The sequence below is a fragment of the Psammomys obesus genome, unplaced genomic scaffold (assembly GCF_907164565.1).
Source record: "Psammomys obesus unplaced genomic scaffold, mPsaObe1.curated_primary_1811, whole genome shotgun sequence".
NCBI classification, from domain to species: domain Eukaryota; kingdom Metazoa; phylum Chordata; class Mammalia; order Rodentia; family Muridae; genus Psammomys; species Psammomys obesus.
This window is the reverse complement of record NW_026592666.1, coordinates 12,054,803-12,077,872: the sequence shown is the minus strand read 5'-3', so window position 1 is coordinate 12,077,872 and position 23,070 is coordinate 12,054,803. Positions and strand designations below refer to the sequence as shown.

Sequence of the window (23,070 nt, the reverse complement as noted above, 5' to 3'; positions counted from 1 at the left end):
GGGAACCCATTATCAAATGTTAATTATGAAACCTTGGGATTTTAGTAGCCCTTAACAATTCCTCATCTTAAGTGGCCACACAGCAGAGTGGTCGCGTGAAAGTAACCTAATGACCAGGATGTCTCTTAAGTGGCTGGCAGGGAGGCCGTGTGCGCGCCCCAGACAGAGCTGGACACAGAACACAGCAGAACGGGATGACTCTCTCTCTGCCTGTTATTCAGAAGCCCACACAACTTTGTAACAGTAAAGTTACTATTTATGAATTCTATTTAATATTTTCAGGCCACAGGTGGCTATCAACAATGCAGTCAAACAGCAGATAAAGGAACACTAGAAAGGCTTTTTCGTATTTCCCTTCCTTTCTTTTTTTTCTTGTTTTAGGGCATGTGTGCCTACGAGCTACTGCAGACTGAATCTAGCCAAGGTACTGCAGCAAATGCTCTCCCGCTGAACTGCACTCCAAGCTGGTGATCCTTACCTCAGTGAGGTGCAAGAGCATGCAGAAGACAACCACAACCAAAGCACTTGTCACCTTACTCTGACTCAGCAATTTTACTTCCAATTGTTTCCAGGGCTCCACAACACAGATAATATGTGTATTATGCATGTGTAATGTGTGTATTACGTGACTGATGTGTGTGAAGTTTTTATTATGCCATCATCAATAGTAAAAATAACTACAAGTAAGGGAAATGTCCATTACTAAGCTATGAATGAAATGACTCATGGATTATTTAAGCAATGTAATACTGCACAACAGTATAAAATAAAAGCTTTAATTTGACATAGGAAGCATATCAAATCGATGCTGTTGGCATAATGTTCTTGTGGAATGTATACCATTTCCCCTTGTTCATTCAAATGCTGATTTCTCTCACTCCTCCTTTCTCCTCCCCTCTGGACAAGGAGGTCCCACCCTATTCTCTCCACTGCTCAGCATTGGCTGGTTGTTTTAATGGTAATAGGAGAACAAATGGTGGCATGTTCACACAAACTTGAGACAGGCGCGATGCAATGTCCGGATTGAAGCCACATGGTGGGACAGAGAAACCAGCATGTGAATGAACAAGGGTCAACTGTGTACATTCCACAAGAACGTTATACCAACACTATACCAAACATATAGGAAAACCTGGATATGAAAGAGTGTATGGTAGGACAGTGTTTAAATAAAGGCTGGAGGACATGACATACCCCAGGGGCCACATGGTGGACACAGAGACACGACCCCCAGACACTGTCCTCCGACTCCCACACACATGTTCTGGTTTGCATGTACACACTTACGGACACACACAGAATAATTAAGCAACTAAAAAAAAAAATAATTCAAAAAGAAAAGAAAAAAAAAAAAAAGATACTATACTGGGCCCAGGAAGCATGTCTGTAACTGCAACTACTTGGATGCAGGAGGATGGTCGTAAGCTGGAAGGCTGGCTAGGGCTGTCCAACAGCCACCTAAGGCAGACAGGTCAATAACGAATTTGAAACAAACCTGTGAGTTCTGTACGATAAATGGGAACACACAGGTGTGATTTTCTGGGAACTTTCTCTGAGTGTTGACAGTATAATATATAGGAAAAAGAGAAATATAGGATAGTCCAAAATAGCCGAGGGCAGCTTTTGCAAACAGTGCTATTTAAGAAGCAGGTGTAAAGCGTTCGCACTGAGCCTAAGCGGGGAGAGTGGTCCAGCTGGGCACACAGACAGTGAGGAAGCTGGAGAGAGCCTGCGTGGCATATCCTTTGTAGTGAAAGATCTCAGTGAAAGCACGCTGAGCGCAGAGGCCTGGGTGGGCAGAGCACAGACTCACCGCTGCTGGGTGCGTTCTACATGCCAGTCTCAGGTACACGAGGAAAGAAAGGCAATGCAAAGCAGGGGAGGCGGACTGGAGCAGAGCAGCAAAGTTCCCCTGGCTGTAGAGATGCCGGAGGCGGACAGGACCACGGACAGGGCATGAGAGGCGAGCAGCCTTCTTCACAGGACAGGGCACATGGGGCTCTCGGCGGGGAAAGTTAACGGTATATGCACCAAGTCCAGAATCCACACTTTATTAATCAAACACTAGCTCCTGGCCCCGAACTGAAGACAGCAGGGAATGAGCTGAGGCCACTCTGACAAAGCAATGTGGCAACACAGCTGCCCTCCTCAGGGCTCAGGCCAGCCCAGGGGCTCAAGCACAGTCTAGTCAGAGACAAAGCAGGAAGGAATGCTTTCAAAATGGTGGTTGCAATGACTCCCAACAAGGGTTAAGACCAAGCAAGAAGTATGCAAGGCCATCTGGAAAGCATGGTAGACAGGAACACCCCAAAATGAAGACAGCCAAGGGAGGGACAAAGAAATGGAGAAATAAGACACATGCTACCAAAGAAAGCAGAGGCAATTCCATGTATGTGGATAAGCCACACCCTGGCAAGCAGTGCCACAGGCAAGCACTGAGTGTCCTCTGGATTCCTCAGTGAGGGCCACAGCTGCTACAGGTGGTCAGGAAGCGAAGCTGAGCCGAGAAAGACTGAGGCCACTGACTCAGTACTGCTCAGGAAAAGAAGCCGGCACCAGGAGGGAATGAAGGACATGGGGCTGGCCTCAGCAGAAGCCCAGCAACAGCAGCTGGGTGAGCCATGTGACAGTGTGCACACAGCTGCACAGTGGACAGACTGGAGACAGTGAGCACAGCTGGAGAGTGGGGAAGTGCGGCCAAGGGCTAAACTGGAGGAGTGCGAAGCAGTTTACACAGAGAGAAGGACACGAGTTTCTGAGGAATGTAGAGCCTAGTAGAGCCTAGTGAACACTAACAGTGGTGACAAAACTGTGTGACGGTTTCCCCAGAAGAACCAAAAGGCTCAGTCACAAGAAAGGCGCACAAGTTTCAGCTGCTCCACTGGGACCAGCCTTTCAGCACCAAGAATGAAATGTCACCTTGAGCGCCTGCACAGGCTCCTGTCCCCAGCTGGAGTGCATGGCAGGGAAGCTCTGGCTGGAGGAGGCTGGCTGACAGCCCATGTCCTGCTTCTCGATGCAGAGGCACCGTGAGTGCAGAGCTCCTACCACCCTCCCTGCTGCCATGGCCTCCCAACATCACCATTCACTTGCTCCTGCTGTGAGCCCAGATCAACCTTGTCTAACTGTCACTGCTTCTGTCTGGGCATTTTATCACAGCAAACAGAAAGTGACTAAAACAATCTCAGTACTTTTATCCTCCCTGCCTACCTCACACTACCTTTTAAACTGACTTTAATAGTGAATTTATTAAAATCAGTAACCTTAAAAAGGAAAACAAATACTTTCAAGGTTAAAAACCCAACAAAAACAGACTCGGAACCAGGGCTGGAGGGCCGGAGGTCACAGGAAGTCAACGAGCGGGAGCAGGGGCCCAGCTCACAGAGACTTCCTGCTCAACAACAGCGGGGTGGGCTGCCGTGGCCACAAGAACTGACAAAGGGAGGTGTGTGAAGGACGGTGGTGTGTGCCCTGTGCACAGCCTCATCTCTCACATGGCGGAGTTACCAGGATGTGCATGGCACCCCCAGCCCTTGGCAGCTCACCTGGGGACTGTGCGTCTCGCAGTCCATGGCCTGCACAGTGGCAGTGAAGTGCCCCCCGCTGTGCCGGTGCTGGTGCGTGGGGTCCGACCTGGCTCGCCCGCTGTTGCTCGTTCCCGAGGAGCCACCTTCAGGGTGAGGACATGGAAGAACGGGAGTATAAAATAAACTCGACTCGACTCTCAAACTCAAAGCACTGGGGTAGGAAGCTACTCAGTCAGAGCACTAGGCCTGTGGATCCGCATAACCCATCAAAGAGGCAGGCTGACTTAGTCCTAGGACTTGGGGGGAGAAGGGGCTGGAAATCCAAGAACTCCCTGGCCAGGCCACCTGCATGAAAGGGCAGGCCTCGGCTGCAGTGGAATTCCTCCCTCCAAGCAACAAGGAAGGAAGGGGAAGGACAGTGTCCCGACCTCACGGGACCTGAGGTGTGTGCATCTGCAAAGTCAGGGGAATGCCCCACACAGCACATAGGCAGGCATGCAGCGCGTTACAGCTGAACATAGAGCATCAACTTGAAATACACCTCTCGGTTAACTGGACTCTCCCAAGAGGCTCCCACTAATACAGCCAGGGTCTCCTCAGGCAGGGAAAAGCTCATGGATGTGGTAACATAACTCCATTTAAAACTATCTAGAATTTTGGCTAATAAGTAGCTTTGTTTCTGTCAGGAAGTCAATTATTACATGCATAATTAAGTGTTAAATTGCTACTAACTATACAGAAAGGGAAGTGTTTACAGGTGTTTGCACTCAGACACACACATGCAAACACCAGACTTGGGTAAAATAATCCCTTGCTATCTATTTCCAAAAATGTTAAAAATTAGTTCATAAATACTCTGAAAGAATCTCACACTGAAACTGGGTGGTGGAGCACGCCTGTGATCCTAGCAGTCGGGAGGCAGAGGCAGTCGGATCTCTGTAAGTTCAAGGCCAGCCGGGTCTACTAAGTGAGTTCCAGGACAGCCAGGGCTACACAGAGAAAGCCTGTCTCAGAAAACAAAACAGAACCAACCAACCTAGCCCACCCCGGACAGCGAAGAGAGAGCATGCACAACAAGGCACGTGAAAGGCAGACCTGAGCTGGAAGACGTGCTGGACGTGGTGCCTGAAGACTGAGACTGCTCCATCGCAGGGCTGGTGGACACACTGTTACTCGTGTTTGTACCTTCATCCGCTGTCTTCTTGAAAAAACTGTGCTGCAGGGCATAATAAGGTTGGATCCGAGTTTTGGGGTCATAATCAAGCATCCTTAAAATGAGGTCTTTGAACTTCAAGTAGTCAGCTACAGTATGACCCGATTCCCCAGCACGCCGTCCGCCAGGTCCTCCTGTTTCTACTCCAAGAATATTATGCAGCTTACGGGTGCCTGGTGGTTTGTACTCCTGTTAGAGAAGAGAGCAAAAAATCGTCGCTAAGTTTGGTAGGAGATGAAACATTTACATGATTTACTCCAAATGGTTGAGGCGCTTACGTGTTCAAGGCTTTGTGAAGACAGACAATTGTAGTGAGAATTTTGGTTTTAAACCCCAGTTAAGTTATGTGACTGTTTTCGTTTTAATCCCACGTGTGAAATAAGAGCTGCTTCACAGCAGATGATTATGATTTGCCCCATGCACTGGCAGAGCTGTGCGTTTGCCAGCTGCAGATAGTTTATAGTTTGGAGTTCCGGAAACTCTTGAAAAGGCATACAGGGGAGAACCTAAGAGAGCCCAAGAGGGGCCAGGGGCCCTCAGAGGTGCTGCTGCGTTTGCTGGACTGCTGGATACTCTGAAGACGAAGACCAGACTTGCCCCAAGAAACCAATGCGCCTAGTTAGCAACCTAAAGAGGTCTATGCCTCTTTCCCCTCCAGCTTTCTTTCTCACCTACCTAGTGTTGGGAAGGTTGGAAGGGATTGGGGTAGAAAAGGATGAGAGTTAAAAGAATCCAAATAAAGTAGATTTATAAAACACGCCTACAGACAATTTCTGAAATAGCTAGAGCCCCCCCCCAAATTATGTACACAACACTTAAACACGCTTACATGTTTTGAGAGTTAAACAATGGCTATGAAGATCAGTAGAGCTCAGCAGTGAGCAGCCCTTGAGTCAGGTTTGTACAGCTTCAACCAGGGTTGTGAAAAAAACAAACAAGCAAGTGAAGGAAGACAGCATGACACAGGACACCCACAAATGTAAAGCAATCAGTATGCAGGTGCTTACAGAGACGTGTGGACTCTGAACTGCTGTACCCTGCACCTGTGCTGGTGTGAGTGTGTTGAGACAGGCTCTCACTTCATAGTCTCGGCTTGCAACTCACTACAAAGACCAGGCTGGCTTCAAATGCGCAGAGGTCTGCCTGCCTCTGCCTCCCAAGTGCTGCAACTGAGAATAACGGTGTCCACCCTCGGCAGGTCTGCGCTGTTTCTGACAGAGGCTGCACTGCTTCCCTGTGGGCAGCTCATTAGAGCCGTGTGTGCCGCTCCAAGTGAAGCAGCATTCCTTGCTCTACCCAGTCCTCTTTTACAGAGCATTCATAAGTCTCTAAACACATGACGGGATTTGCCAACCCTCACTTAGTACCAGGGAGCAGTATCGCCCTCCAGCTCTCCACAAATACCAGTCCTGAAGGCATCCCCGCACTTTTGGTGAACAGATGGCTGGACACTCGGGAAGCAGGACAGAACACAACTGTGTTTGTTCAGCCAGTGTCCTGCCAGTGACCACGTTCCCCCACCCCAAGCAGCCACAACCAGGTTAGAAGAACTCTGAAGTACAGGAGGAATCCCGTGCCAGACGTCAGTGAGCAACAGTCCAGCCTAGCTGGGGCACACAAGACAGCCAGCCACACGGGGGCAGCCAGACAAGGTGGCAAAGGAGCAAGAGGAAATTAAATTATGTCTGGGCTCCTGGTGCGGCCAATATGCACAGAGCTCTGAAGCAAACAATGCTAGCTGAGCCTCCTCAGATGGCAAGTCAACCTGAGTCAACACTTGGAGCCTAGACCTGACACAGCAAGAAATATGTCTGCTTCTCATGGAAATGACACGTGCCAACCATTCCCAATACAATGACAGTTGTTAACCATTTCCAAACAACAGGTGTCAACACTCCCAAATACACAAGGACTGACATACTTTTTAAAAATTATAGAAATAAACAATGGAGTCCATAATTTCGTGGGGGAAGTGAGTTATCAGTCCATCCATATTAATACATGGCCCAGGCAGTGGAACTGGACTGGCATTTTTAAGCTAACAAATAAGTGTGTAAGGTAGCCAGTTGACAAGGTTTAGGTAACATGTGTGAATAGGTGGGATTTCGGAAGAGGAAAACTATTGATTAAAAACGGGGACAAGTGCAAATTCTCACAGTAAACTCTAAGCAAAGAGCCCGCTTCATACCTGGGCGGCCTGTGCACACGTGCAGAAAGAAGCCAGTGAGCAGCCTCAAGAGCCATTTTACTTCTTCTTTGAGAACAGCACCTCTCGCTGGCCTGCAGCTCACCAGGTAGGTTAGGATGGTGGCCAGTGAGGCCCACGGGTATCACTGTGTCTCCCTCCCCAGCACTGGGCGACAACTGCACATCATCCTATTTAGGTGGACTGTGGGCATGGAGCTGTGGTTTTCGTGCTTACGAGGGAAGCATGTTACTGACTCCTATCTCTCTAGCCTACTAGAGAGTTTCAACAGCAGATTAGCTTCAGAGTGCTGGGGAGCTGGGGTTAAGAGAAGTGACCAAAAACACAGAGCAAAGACAGTATCCAAAGTCAAAACACAAAAGCAAGTTAGTGCTACTGCACTCCCAGACTAGGTACACTCCGAGTGAGCCTGCGCTCCACAGTGTGTCCCTGGGCTGAAGCAAGCGAGCCGCTCGCCCCCAGAAGCAAAGAGACCTCAGGGCCACACGGCACAGCAGCGCCATACATGCAAATGCACAGCTAGAAGAGACTGAGCAGAGAGAGTATAGATAACATCTGAGGGCCCACAAGAGCCCAGAAACCAAATCTAGGAACCGCAATACCCGCTAAAGAGAGAAATCCAAAGAGATTAAAAACCCTACGTGCATAATAATTGACTAACACGTGCAGAAGTAACGCTTACATACAAGCACTCAAGAGGCAGAAGGGAGGTGCATACAAGTGATAGAGGAGTGTCTAAGGGCAGCTTGACGTAAGGATTCATACTATGACAGTTACACACTAAGCTGCTTCCTGTCAGGTATTAGGGACAAAAAAGTGACTAATACACTACTGCCTAAAAACACGTGTACACATGCATGCACCTCCAAACCACGACAACAAAGTACAACTGTTATCAGATACACATGAAAGAATCACCAAGACAGATTACCGTCTAGGCTATAAAAACAAACTATAAATTTTAAATGAGTAAAACCACAGCGCTATTTAGCTAGAGATGAATTAAGATGTCTAGAAAATTCTCAAATATTTTGAAATTATGTAACAAGATTCAAGATAGTGAGTTAAAACACACACACACACACACACACAAAACCAACCCACTACACATCAGAAACACCTCGGAGTATTCTTATCAGAGCAGTAAGTGTAACTTAGAGCTGTAGGAGAGGACCTGGGTGCCAGAACCAAGTGTGCTTTTATTATAGGCCAGGATAAATATTCCAAAGTCAATTAAAAAACTCGTTATATGACAGGTACTGGGAGGTAGAGGTACACGGTTCTCTGAGCGTTCAAGGCCAGCCTGGTCTACACTTGAAAAACCAAAAACAAAACCAAACACACACACACAAAAAAACCCCACTAGATGGTAAGGGTGAGGGTGGGGAGCTCACATGACCTCATCTCTGTAGGTGCAGAAGAGGCTTGAGACAGACCCGTATCATCAGTGCAATTTCTAGCAGCACTGGACGGTCCAGCACAAGCTTGTCCTCAAATCTTACATAGAAGAGCCAGCATGTGTGGAGAGTAACTGTGCTGATAGCTGGTAGCCGGGGCGATAGAGGGGTCCCAACTTGCAGACATGGAAGATGAATTAGTTTTGTAAAGTAGCAAGTCAGATCATAGAGAGTCAACTGTCAGCCAACGCTGCTCAGCACGACAAAGGGGAAATCCAAACAACCAGAAGGAGAACACACAGATACCTATCTTTACCAACTTGGGGAAGAAAAAGGGGGGAAAAGGTTCTGCAGATCTGACCATCTACTATTATTGATATTTTACTAATATCAGAGATTTCCTGGCATCCAAAGAGATCATATTTACATAAATAAGCAAGCACTGCCTAGGAAGAAGTACTGGCAGGTAACATGACTGCGTGAGTAAGGCACCTCTTAAAGAATAAGGAAAAACTGAAAAAAACATCCATTAAGTATTTTCTAATGATGATAAACCCACACAGGCCCTTGCAATTCTTACAAAATGCCACCAGAAAAAAAGATGTGTGGTGTTCTCTACAGCCTTAGTTAATGAGTCCCTAATCAGATATAAACAAAAAGTTCACTGACAGAGAATAAATTACAGTATAGCCAATGAAATACCATGAAGCAATAACATGAATTAAGTCCTGATATACACAACAGTATGAATTCCCCCAAATATTGTTTCATTAAATAAGTGTGACACTTAATCTTCATTGTCAACTACACAGGGCCTAGCAGTCACCATGGAAACAAACCATCTGTGAGAATTTTCTCCACTAGGTTATAGCTGAGGTGAGAGGACCTATCCCAGTGTAGGCAGCAATGCCCCACAGGGCTGGTGTCCCAGAGGAATAAAGGAGGAGGTGCGAGCTGGGTGGCGGCATCCACCTTTCTGCTTCCTGACTGCAAGTACAGGGTGATAGCCCCCTCCCGCTCCTACCGCCACGCCTTGCTGACCACAGCCAACTGCATCCCCCCACTTTCTTCTTCAAGCTGCTTTTGTTGGTATTTTGCCGCAGCAGCAAGAACACACTTTAAGTGGTAACACCAGAGGGTATCGTTTTTGTGACCTGCACTTGTTGACTCAGTCCACCGGCGGCAGGAATCAGAGGAGAGGCAGAAAGGCGGGCAGGGCTGGTGGGAACAGCCCCTGTTTCCTGTGCATTAGGTAGTGGGTGCAAACTCAATACTTAAGATATGCACATACTCTTGCAAATAAACTACACTTCAATAAAATAGCAACATTTGCACTCTTACTTGGGGGCATAAGGTTACTGTGTCATTCAAACGCTGATTTCTGTACCACCAATATCCGGTTGCAGTCCTTAAACTGAGAATCTCCTGTCTCAGTGTTATATAAACTCTGTTCCCCAATTGTCCCCTAATATGTCAATAAAGCAGCCTAGAGCCAATCGCTGAGCAGGGCAGAGAATAGGGCTGGACTTCCTGCCAGCTAGGGGAGGCGGAAGTTACAGGAGGAAACAGAGGATTCAATCCCTTCTCCCTTCTCAGGAGAGAAGAGCTGGAGCAAGAAGGCTACAAAGTGCAAGTATTGCTTGGATGTGTCCTGGGAGGAAGCCAAATTTGGAGAGAAGGTTAAGAATAGAGTTAACAGCGCTCTGGATTGTACTGTGAATCTTGTTAAAATAATATTAATAGAGTCTCAATGATTTGTGTGAGAGCTAGGTTAAGAGAGAAACTGAGAAACAGTTTTAGAAAAATAACATTACCACTTATCTGCCCACTACAGAAGGAAAATACAGTTCAATGTAGATATCTAGTGATATGAATGAGAATGTTTCCATAAGCCCGTACGTCTGAGTACTTGGTCAACTGGTGGAGATGTACATTTAGGGTGTGGCATTGCTAGACAAAGTATGTCACTGGGGCAGGATGCCAAGGTTAAAGCCACACGTCACTCCCAGTTTGCTCTCTCTGCCTCCTGGCTGTGGCTGATGGAATGACCTCTCAGATCTCTGCTCCAGCCACCATGCCTGCCATCTGCTGCCATGGAGTCCCAGACATTACTGACAACAATCCTCTGGCACCTTCAACCCAAATCAACCTTCCCTCCTCTGAACTACTTTGTTCATGGTGTTTTCTCTCTGCAATAAAAAAGTCCCTAACCCAGGTTTCGTTAAAACGTTAAACACGGGCCTCTGAAATGCGGAAAGTTAAAACACCCTCTAAGTGAATGCACACCAGCAACAACCCTCTAAGTGAATATACACACCAACAACAACCCTCTAAGTGAATGCACACCAGCAACAGCGCCTGCGTTTTTGTGTGTCTGCTTAAAGTGTGATCAGCTGAAGGTACACTGTTTTCCTGAAAATTTTAGTTTTGCTAAAACAGAAATAAATCAGTCACTACGTCTGAGTACAGGAACTCTCACTAAACTTATAATTAATGGGTAGTAATTAATTTTTCCTTTTGATTCAAAAGGAAAAAAAAGATCTAATGTTTGAAATGCCCCCAATAATCAATAAACAATAATAATTGTAGCTCAATTTGGGAGACAGGATAGCTGACAAACCAGCTCTTTAATTTTAAGAAGTCAGAGATTTGGAAAACTGACTGAGATGACTGATTTATTTAAAAGGGAAGCCGCACATAAGCTTAGAAAAAGTGACCGAAGACTGGACTGAATAAGAATACAAAGTGTTCTAAAAGCTAATTCAAACTGGCAGGGTCTACCTGGAACATGAGTGAAACCTGAGCATTTTCCACTGAGCTTTGGTTCTGCAGCAAAATGTCCCGTGACTGATACACTGTGTGCTCCACGTAAGAGACTTGGGGTGTGGTGGGGCACTCCAGACTGCCTGTACTTGCAGACCGCTGAGGAAATGAGTGTGCTTCGCCTCAACACTGGGCCAGAGGCCTTACAGCTTGTACACAGCAGTGAGGCTAGGAACTGGAAACTATACGGCCTACAATTATAGAGTAAGGCAGAAGCAAGAAGTTGCAAACCAGTTATGAAACAAATAATAATTATCTGTAAGTCTCTGAGCACTGTAAACTACATCTAGCAGTCTAGTTCATCTGGTAGTACTTGCTAGCACCTCAGTTATACAACAAGTTCAAAGTCGACCTGGGCTACATGAGACTCTGTCACAAAACAAACTAAAACAAACCAAACAAACACAAAGATCAAACCAAGCAGGTCAAAGAGATGTTTTGATGCTTAAAAGCACTTGCTGCTCTAGAAAAGCAGAGTTCCATTCCAGCATAGCCCCAGGGGATCTGATGCCCCCTTCTGGCCTCTGCAGGCATGCACATATACACATATACACACGACTGCAAATAAACCTTTTTTAAAAAGAAAAGCCAAACAAGAACTATAAGATATTAACAGACTCTACAACTAAGTAAATGTCAAGTAAAGCAGACAACGGCACCCAACTTCCTGAGATGACAGCCGGTGACAGCCTCACTAAACACAGGATAAAATAACTAATGAAAAAAATCTTAAATACTGAAGATGCAGAGCCACAACCACAAGGTAACAATGTGCATCAACTCCAATTATGTATCTGTGCGTTCTTTTTATTAATAAAACCCGAACTAGACTAGATGGTATCTGGCAAATTACAGACACACACACACACACACACACACACACACACACACACACAAATCAAGGCGCAAATCTGGTATCATTTACTCTAATACGTCAATACAGCTGGGCCTCTGGAAATAGTCCTTGAACCTACTGCTGCACTACAAAATGTAACCCTGCTACCCTGGTCGCTGAGTGGAGAACCTGAAATCTGTAAGAAGAGTCCACCATCAACTCATATCCTTGAAAAAGTATCATGAACTGCTTAAGCTTAAAAAATCATCTTTTCCACACTAACAAAAAAAAAAAAAACACTGCAATTACAATTTCTGTTCACAGTTGCTACTTCACTCCTATGTACAATCGGTGAGACTCACTGATTCAGTATTGAAGCATGTTGACTTCATCAACTGTCTTCAAAGACAGGGCCAGAGCAGTCTCCTTGTTTTTAACGAAGCTCAAACAACCCTGACCATTAAGTAAACAACGGTCCATACAGAGTTAGCTTTTGAACAAAATACCATCTTTTAGCTGTTAACTATAATACTGTTGTGAAACAGACAGCTCTGGTAAGAAAGAAACAGAGACGGGGCGGGGAGGGAAAGGAGAGAGAAAGGAAGGCCCCTCCAAGAACAAGTGTACCCTTATTTTACCCGTTTTCCATCTTTGGTCTTCTTTAAGTTCCAAGTGCCATCAGGCAACTTCTCAAAGAACTTTCTTGCTTTTGGTGCTTGGTCAAGAATATGAGCAGGTGGGATGCCCAAAACCTCCACTATTTTATTCATCTGATCTACCTGTATTAAAAACAAAAACAAATCCGTAGTTTCAAGTGTACATTCACTTACTTCTTTCTGCTTGTTGGTTCTTTCCTAGATACAGAGCACATACCCTCTGTACACAGTTGTGTCGTAGACACTGAGGGTGCACTAAACCCAACAAATAGAAGACATTTTTGCCACCATAGGGCCACATACTCAACAGAAGGGAAGGCAGATAATGAACAAATAAGAATACACATCCAGGTATGCCTCAGGACCTCAGATACAAAGAAAAACACTAAGATAGAATGGGACGGAATTTTAAATATCAGTTTTTGAAGTTTTAAATAACTAATAAAGATGTCTTACTAATTTACAGACATTAATTAAATTACTGTCTAACCGAAAGCTATGCACGCATGTAACAGTGCATCTACCATAAGGCTAGAAGCCCTGCTTTCTCACAGAACACAGAGTAAACAGAGGGAGATCCTGCTTTGGAAGACGCTAACTATACACACAGCCAAGACTCAGCATACTCAAGGAACTGGTTCCGGGCAAGAACAGCCCAGGCCCCATCCTGCGGATCCTAATTCCACAGGTACCCTAATCTGTTGTAAAAAATTAATGTCTGCATATAATTTGTATACATCCTCCTATACTTTAAACCTTCGCTAGATTACTTGTAATTGCACATACTAGAAAAAGTTATGGTGCTGTTATATGGGAGAAGGCCAGCACATGTTCCTGACAGGCAGCATTCCCACTGTGCTGGAGCTGCTTTACACCAGTAACAGCCACACTGTGGTTCAATTATCCTAGACTGTAAGACGCAAATAATCTCAACTGTAATAAAACTCAAATTTAGACACTCTGACTCCATGGTCTCCCAGACGAAGTCAAGGAATGAAAAGACTTGCCCAGAGTAGTTTTTGGCCAATCACTTCTCTGCCCACACAACCGCAGTTCTTTTTGTTAAAGGCAGAGAGTTTATTGTGGCACCTAGTTCCAGAGGGCGGAGTCTGTCATAGCAGGGAGGGCAGCGGGTCAGGAAGCTTACTGATCGCATTTCTATCCACACACAGAAGTGGAGATGTGCACAAGGGCAATTCTTTTTACAAATACTTTTGTTTGAACTGAAATATAAAGCACGTGGAGTGTGCAAAGAGACCACAAAAAGTACGTCTAATCCAGAGAGGATGAAAATCAAGTGGGGAGGACCAGTGCAGCCGAGTAGGTGGCACAGAGGCCCCAGAGAAGGCTACCTCGAGAGAAGTCTGCGCCACCCAGCAGCAAGCATTTCAAGACAGCAAGAACAAACGTAAAGGCTAGCAGCGCTGGGGTTTTCAAGGGGCCACAGAAAGAGAAGACTGTGCAGAGTCGGAGGGAAGGGGTGGGCACCGCAGAGGCCCCTGCACAGAGGGACGAGGAGAACGTCAAACACAAAAAGAATTTTTGGCTTTGGCAGTGAAAAAAATGGGAAGCCACTGGACTCCCAGCTGATCCTAAAACTGTTTAATCCCCAAAAAGTTAGCAATTATAGAATACAGTTACTTAAAGTCAAATAAAAACAAGTATCATGGAAGCTGCTTCCAACTGGTTCCTGCGCTGAAGCTTAATTTGATCGTAGAAAAGAAGGTAAGGGCTGGGTATGGGTGTGCCCTTCAGTGTCCATTATCTGAGAGACTGACTTCGAGTGCCAGAGTTCAGGGGGCCAGCTTGGGTGACATGACAAGATCTCAGCAAAAAAATGAAAACATCAACAACTTTAGTCATTTGGCCTTCCTTTTTGATTTATAACCAAAAATTTAGGTTTAAGATCCTCAACGATCAACTTTTCCATGAAAACCAAAATTCTACAAACAAGTAATTTAAAAAGGAAACAGCTCAGCCGCTCTGCTGGGAGCTTAGTCCCGACTCTCCTACCCAATGCTTCTGACCTTCGGAATCTCTTAGGACACAAAGAAGCCTGCAGACTTTCAGGCTCTGTAAGCCTACAACTCCAGAAACCTAGTTTATGTGGACCAACTCAGGCAGCATCTACCCACTGCACTGCCCACGCTGTCCAGTACCAGACCCCAGCCTCCGTGGTTCTAATCTGTGCTCACACCATTACTCACAGTGGCTTCTTTCTTCAGCACATACAAATTTTCTGTTACTGTCTTTAAACCTGTATAGGGTCCGTGAAATGCTACTCTCTAGGTAATTTACTGTTTTCCTTCATTAGCATATTAACCATCTGAATTACCAGTTCAGAATTCTAATTCTAATCCTAAACCTACCATATAACTGGCAAAGAGGGAAAGTTAAGAGAATGTAACTTAAGACCGACTGAACTGAGATCAAACAGTCAAGCTGTTAAGGACACACCATTCCCAGGACGCTGTCCCTCCAAGGACAGAGCTGTGGCTGAACCTCACATACCTCATTGGCACCACTGAACAGCGGCTCTCCAGTGTGCATCTCAACCAAGATACAGCCAAGGGACCACATGTCGATAGCCAGGTCATAAGGCATTCCCAGTAGCACCTCTGGAGACCGATAAAAGCGACTCTGAATATACTGGTATATCTGAAACATATTTCAAAATAGCATTTAATCCATGTCTTGTTTATAGTTACATTCAATATCGGATTAAGAATACTACTCACAGCAACAGAAAAGTTAAACTCCACACCACGAACATGGTCAAATAACTAACATTATGAAGAATAACCAAGCTCAAAGCTGGTTGAGAATTCAGACGCAGAGTTTCTAGGTCCAAGAAGTCACCTGGCTACCTTGATTAGCAGGTTTTAGACCCATCCCTGAAGGCCTTTTCCCATGCATGCGCTTACCAGCTCTGACTCTGATCCAGTACAGTAACAACTACAGATCTTGGAAACATTTCTTATGTAACACCAGTACACTTTAGCAGGCAAACTTTTTTTAATTTATTTATTTATTATGTATACAATGTTCTGCCAGCGTGTACACCTGCAGGCCAGAGGAGGGCACCAGATCTCATTATAGATGGTTGTGAGCCACCATGGGGTTGCTCCGAATTGAACTCAGGACCTCTGGAAGAGCAGCCAGTGCTCTTAACCTCTGAGCCGTCTCTCCAGCCCAGCAGTTAAAAACATAATGGCCTAAAGAAGTTATCTCAGTTTGTCTAGACAGAGATTACCATGTTTGATATTAAGACCATACACATGATTTGGCTTAAACTGAGGGAAAAATGGCTAACTGAAAACTCTACTAAAATACTGTCTCGGCAGGCCTGTGTTTCCATCCCAGGCGTTTCACTGACCTAACTAGAACAAGGCTAGGCTTTTCAGCAGCACCTCAATCTACACATTTTGCTTCCTAATCCAACTTAGAAAATTATCTCCAAAACTATATAGCTTTGCTATTGTAAGATAAATTGCAGAAATGACAAAACCTAAGCTGCTAACTCAACTGACTATACACCTTCACTATATATTAGCGTGCTCTACTTAAACCTAGATATAAGTTGGACAAGACAGGAATTTCACAAGCTTGAAAAGCAAAAAATGTGGACGCTAACATAAAAATAGTGAACCTTAGAATGTCAGATTAAAATGGGTAGAAGAGCACCTTCATATGAACAGAAAAGTATTAAGCGTAAGTAACGGGCTAGCAGAAGAAACCTTAATCTCTTCAAGAAGAAAATCTGTAACTTGTGTTCACACGTAAAGAACCCCGGTGGCACAGGTGCCATAATGCTACAGACTACGGCAGGAAGACTCTGCTCTCCTGACCAGGCACATCTCATCACAGCAGATACGTCTGCTGTGAACAGCGTGAAGAAAGCCAGTTCTGATATATCGAGTCTGCGTCAAGTCTGACTTGGTGAGGGAAGCTAAGGCTTAAAGTTATTTATCAAAACAAATCTGCACACCACCTGCACTGTTTCTACACAGTGTCAGAGTAACCCAAAACACCACATCTGTGTGTGCTCCTCGGTTTTTAAGGAACATTTATCTTGATGACTTAAGAGAAGTTATTTATAGTGAAGATCCTAGTTCAAGTTAAAATTACTCAAATTTTACATTGAAAGCTCTATTTGGAAGCTATAAATCACCTAATATTTAATTCTTTTATTCTTTCTTAAAAATGTTTCCCATTAAACACAATTTTTAAATACCCGCTTTAAAAAATCACCTCTTCCAATTCAAGTCAGATGTCAGCAGTGTGACGCAGGTGCTGCACACCCAGCGATGAGTAGCCATGCTCTAATTGCCTCCACACTGGAAACACATTACAACACTGTAGATAGCTAACTATACTGCCCTGGCCGATTCCATTGCTAAGTCATGAGTCCTAAATGACACTCACCCTCTGCCCCAGCTGACAGGAGCTGCCAAAGTCAACAATCTTGATTGCACTCCGTTTGGGGTTGCACAGGAGGATGTTCTCAGGCTTTAGGTCACAGTGAATGATACTCAGTTCTGGCGTCGCAAGGAAAAGCAACGCTGTGCACATCTGTTGTGCAAACTTTCGTGTTAGGTTCAATGAGACCCCTCGGAAGTTGGTGTTCCTCAACAAATCATAGAGATTATAGGACAGCATTTCAAAGACTAAACAGAGATGGTTTCGAAACATAAAGTGACGCTTCAAATGCACTGAAAGAGAAGAGAAATCGCACGTAAGTTACTCATGTTGGTGGGATGGTAGTGAGCACACACCTGCCTTCTCCAGCCCTAAGACTTCACCATCCAGCGCAGAGCGGACAGCAGGTGAGCCTGGACACACCCCCACGCCGCAAAAACAGCCTGTTCTTCTAAGTTAAACAGGTACAGCGTCTGTCACAACATGCCTAAGGCAGCAAATCGCCACCTCACAGAGCCCATCTGCTGAGACGGAGACTGTGACAGCACTGCATCTGACAGCTGGCTTTCTTGAATGTGTAAACCCTGTGTTTAGTAGCCATTTTCATCAATAACTGGCTACGGCTTATGTACAGCAGCCTATCTTTGTGTTTTAGGAATAGCATATGTCTGGAAATCATGGACACTAAAGTTCTTGGGAATCCATAATTGTCATATTCTCAACAAATTGAGAAAATAGAAATCTTGTCTAAGACTAAAAGTTTTGGAAAAACTATGAAGTACAGGTCAACCACAAGAAAGAATGAGAGTAGGCCTATGACTGGGTTGCAGAAGATGGCTGCAGTAACCACTCCCTCTCTAAGGTTGCTAATGAAACCCAAGGACTGTGCTCAACAATTATCAGTGAGTACATCAGAGAAAGTCACTCAGAGGCAACTGGTATACAAGCATTCTCTCTCACACCACAAAGTGCCTGCAGGCCAACTGGTGCGAGGTTAGGCCAACAATGTTAAAGTAGGGTGACTCTTCCCTATAGTCTCACGGTATCACAAAAACAGCTTTCTCTACAGACCTTTCCAGAAAACTGTATTCAGACACCCATTGTGTGACTGACATACACACACACACACACACACACACACACAGTCCTGGACTGGCTGCCTTGAGCGGTCTACATCTATAGCTGCTTTCAGATCATTCCTGACTTGTGATCTAGAGCTGGGAGAAGCCACACAAGGGGCATCTAGGTGGCTCAAAAGTCTCCGGCGCTCCTTGACACTGTACAGTCATACAAATAACCCTTAAAAGTGACCCAAGGATGGGTATTAATCTGTGCTGAGTCACTTTGCAATTGCCAGGTTTAAAGGAAAAAACAGCTCCTTGACCGCTCAGACACGTGTCCTGCAGGAGTTTTAATCTAATTAAGCAGTAGCTACAAAAGGAGTGCAAAAGACAACTAAAGTCAAATTTCTAATACGATTGTGAAAGTCCGTTCAAGAAGCTGGTGCAACTCAGAATGTTCTTCCAATGAAAGACCTGCGCACTTCTTAGTAAGCACTCATTTACTGAGCGTCTATGACACACCAGCAGGAACAACATTTATATCAAAGGAAACTCAAACACAGATAGAACTGTTACTTTTTTTACTGGATTCTGAAAAAAAAAAAAAAATGGAGTTAGTAAGATTTTCTCCAATAAATGAAATTATTTTTAAGCAGACCACTGTCACTAAAGATTCCAGAAAAGCAAATATTCTATAAGGAAGAAAGAGAAGACAAAGGAGGCACAGTCCAAGCTCAGGGGTTTTGCTTTGGAGTGAGAAAGAACTGAGCTCTGATTCTTTCTCCAGGGCACGAAGGGACCACAGGGACAAAGCCAGCTCACAGGACATGATTTCAGGGGCCTTCACCAAACAAACGATGACTGCTTAGCCTGGCTGGAACCTTATGTAAGGCACATATTCGTTACGGTACATATGGTAGTTAAAAGAATGTACAATTTGTTACAACTTTCTGTGCCAATTAAAATAAGTGATACTATATGGCATATTTTTTAAAAGTTAAAATGTGAAGTCATCAGAATAAATTATATAATCAACTGCCTTACAATCAAATTGTACCACCAAAAAGAAACCTAAAACCTTAAATTTAAGGTACAGGTCAAGCAACACAGCTGTGTCTGAAGTAGTTCTGTGCTGTAGACATCCAAAACAGAACCCTCACTTTTGTTCTGAGTCACTGTGAGTTTTCTGTTATTACTCAACAAGAACCCAAACAGCCAAAATGCAAGGCAGAGGAAAAAGGAAGGACAAGAGGCACATCAGAGAGCTCTACAAACTCTGGCATCCTTTGATGCCCCTATGCCCCTTGAACAGAACCAGGCTTACTTGGCACTAGTCAGACCTGATGTGTGGTGACGGAAGATTTTAAGATACACCCAGTATTATCAGGGACTATCCCGACAATTTCCCGAAGAGAAACTCAGGAGGAAAAGATGAATGGCACAAGCTCCTTTCCTCTGTGACAGGAACACAGGATCTCAGAGATGGGAAACACTCTAGAAGTCACAACGTGGCGATTCTGGAGGATTAAGCCATGACTTAGTCCTCTCAAGACTTGATTGAATGACACCCCTTATATGAAATCCAGTTTGAGCTATGACATTGCATTTTCCATTAGAGTATTACTTATAAACTTCAAGGCTGTTACTTCTCTTTATGCATATGCTCTGTAGTCAAGTATTAATAATTTCAGCAATTTATTACGACAGCTCGCTATTAAAATGGCCACAAAATTTGTGGTACATTGGGCCCTTCAACATTTGGAGCACTACACACGTGTGTGTGGTGAAGGTTTTTTTTTCTCATTTACATTATTTTATTTGGAAATGTTTATGACAGTACAACAAAACTAAACTTCAGGGACAATGGATGTCTTTAGTTTAGATATCAAGATTTCATTAAAAAAACAGAGGCAGTGGAATTATTTATGTAATTAAACAGTTGAGAATGGGCAGCTTCATGTAACAGCACTATGTCCACAGTGATTAAGCCCACGTACTTGCCAACAGTGCCATCACCATCACCTCTAACAGGAAACAATCCTCATTGCTGAGAACTACTTGGGTGTCTCCAACTTTCACACTAACTAACTGGTTGAATCTCTCCACCCTTTTCATTCACAGCTGACCCCACAGCTACCTCTGTTGTTCACAATACTTTCTGGAAGCATAACACCACCTTTGGTTACAGTTTCATCAGCATGCCTATCAACCAATTCTCTGTCAAAGAGCAGAAGAAACTAATTTTTTTGTACATGTATGTCTCTAAGTCACATATGTGAAGGTAGAAAGTATTCAGTGCCCCAGAGGCTGAGTCACAGGTGGCTGTGAAGCCCTGGCAGAGGTACTGTAAACTTAGTGACATTTTTTCTTGCTAGTGAATGAAAACACTGTGTCTCCTCCTCGGTCCCGACAGCTTAGATCTGACTGAGAGCTGTGGAATGAAAGAAATGGCCCAGAATGAGAGCTGTTCTTCCACAAGATCCAAGAGTTTGATTCCCAGCTCCAGTACCAGGCACCTTACACAACTGTCTGTGAATCCAGCACAAGGGAGTGGACGCCTCTGGCCTCTGCAGAAACTTGTACCTGTGTGCAGACACACACAGAGATAAATCTTTAAAGAGTATGGAAAGATATAATTAGAAGGGCATTTGGTCCGTAAACCACTTGGTTCTCAACTTCCCAAACTTCCTAATTCTTTGCTTACTATTTTTGTCCCCTGCAGGAAAAAGGCATGACAGTGAGACAAATACTGAGTTTGGCTTATGCAGGAGTAGGCTGAGACCAAGGCACGCTCACTACTGAGGAATGTTTCTGTAATCTAAGGCTGACATCATCTCCCTGTGAGGTGCAGGAGACAGAAGACAGGGTGAACATGCTGTGGCCTGCTCTCCTACACTACAGCATCCAGTGCCTCACTGACAAAGCCGGGGGGGGGGGGGGGGGGGCGGCGGCTGAGAGCCACCCACAGTGCACCAGCAAGTCACCTGACTGTGGCTCCCTGGACAAAGACACATTAAACCAAACAAATGGCACCTGCAAGTTGTGACTTAGGAAAAATACCTCAAGACACTGCTGTCAGTTCACATGTAAACCACCCCAAAGATTTAAACATAACTCATGCTCTTCAAAGGAAGCTCTTACATGCCTACGTTAAGAGGAAAAGCAATGCATCTTGATATAAGCAAACAAACAGAAGAGCCTTTACCTATGTAGTACTTCATCTCCGTGTCGTGTTTGTTCATGAGCTCAAGCAGCCGCACTTCTATCTGCGCTTGGTTCAGAAACGCCTTCTTGTTCTTTATGATTTTAATGGCTACCCATTCCTGCTCAACTCTATCATATGCTTTCACGACCTGCAAGCAAAAAGAAGTGATCAGCAGCTTCATTAGTACAGCTGTGCAAGTTTACATTTCTCCAGACTGCACTCTACCTCGCTTTCACTCAACTGCACCTTCTTCACATGCTTCTGAACGCAGCTGCTTCTACTCCAGATCATTCACTACAAGGCAGCTAACTCCACCGTGGCTGAACTTCCTTGTGTACCCTCAGTGTTTCCAGAGAGACATAGAACAGACAACTGTGTTAAACTGTCTTCCTCCTCAGAAACAAAATGACCCCTGATGACTGCTCAGGTTAATTTTCACTCTTTCTTACTGAACAAATATATGTGTGTGTATGTGCGAGTGTATGTGTGTACATGTAAATGTGCATGTATATGTATGTGCTTTTACTTTTTAAAAATAAAACAACTAGCCCAACTCTCGAGGATTTTTTTATTGTTACTGGGAAGACAGGGTATCAATGTATAACCTGGCTGGCCTAGTGAAGTCGAGTGAAGACCAAGTGAAGTCAAACACGCATCTTCCTGCCTCTCCCTCTCCAGTTCTGGGCTTACAGACATATATCACCATTTCCAGCTCAACTATTCTTTCAATGTAGAAAAACTCTGATTTAATCCTAAGAATACCTAAGAGTCTAATGCTTCTCAGAAAGTAGATAGAGTTCTAATGTTAAATTAGATTCTTGTACATAAAAACGATACAAGAGAACTAGTATATTTTAAAAGTCAGCGAGAAAGCACTATGAGAATGTTACAATTAGAAGAAATTTTAAAATTCTTCTACCCAAACATTAATATTAGACCTGTTTAATGCACTACACACTTATAACATAATACAGTCTGAAGAGGCAATGGTTTTAGATACATCTGACCACATATCAAAGAGTTTGGAGGTGGAAGGACCTCAAAAGACCCCAACATGAAGCCTGACGACCACTGGTTCAGGAAAGGGGAACCTGTGCCCACTCCCAATCAGCCCGGAGCAAATATACAGAAATACTGAGTGATACACGGGTGAGTGGAAACTGCACTCTTGTGAAAACCATTACCACTGTCTCTTATGCCAGAAGCTACACCAGTGAACATGTGACCAACAGTTCTGATATTCTCCTACTCTGGTGACAATTCCACTCACTTTAGCAAGACAGGCAAGTGAGTACCTGTGTCCAAAGGCCTACAGAGTAAAGGCTGTTCACCAGTAGAGAACCCACTGACTTAACAAGTAGCTGGTTGCTCAAATGCCTGTGGGTGTGGGGTAAGAGTGTGTGTTATCTTGATGTGCACACTTAGTAGCAACTTTTAAAAGTGTCAAGGCATGAAATCCAGCCACAAACAAGGCTTACTTTAACTAGGCCTATGGTTCATGCTTCTGGAAATTTTCAATGTATAATCAGGACTAGTAAACAATGGCTAAAAGAAATAATAATAAAAAAAAATTTCCCTGATTTGACAGACCTGACAGAAAACTAATATAAATTTGGTCACATTAGGACCTGAATGGCAGGTCCTAGCTGAGAATGTAAATACTGTTCATGATAGCTAAGGAGTGAACAGTCAGCATAACCAGGTAAACAGAACCAAGTGTGCCTGTGT

The 23,070-nt window shown here is 44.5% G+C and overlaps 1 protein-coding gene across 2 annotated transcripts in view; it reads right to left on the bottom strand.

Moving 5' to 3' along the window:
- Positions 1–23,070, bottom strand: part of Dyrk1a (dual specificity tyrosine phosphorylation regulated kinase 1A) — a 107,286-nt gene that overhangs the window by 4,660 nt on the left and 79,556 nt on the right. For both annotated transcript variants that reach the window (XM_055614863.1, XM_055614865.1), the window contains exons 6-11: positions 21,343–21,490; positions 17,083–17,369; positions 15,169–15,315; positions 12,640–12,780; positions 4,623–4,929; positions 3,546–3,670 (exon numbers count right to left, since the gene is read on the bottom strand). In XM_055614863.1, the coding sequence (XP_055470838.1) occupies positions 3,546–3,670; positions 4,623–4,929; positions 12,640–12,780; positions 15,169–15,315; positions 17,083–17,369; positions 21,343–21,490 (1,155 nt within the window). The remainder of the gene's footprint in view (positions 1–3,545; positions 3,671–4,622; positions 4,930–12,639; positions 12,781–15,168; positions 15,316–17,082; positions 17,370–21,342; positions 21,491–23,070) is intronic.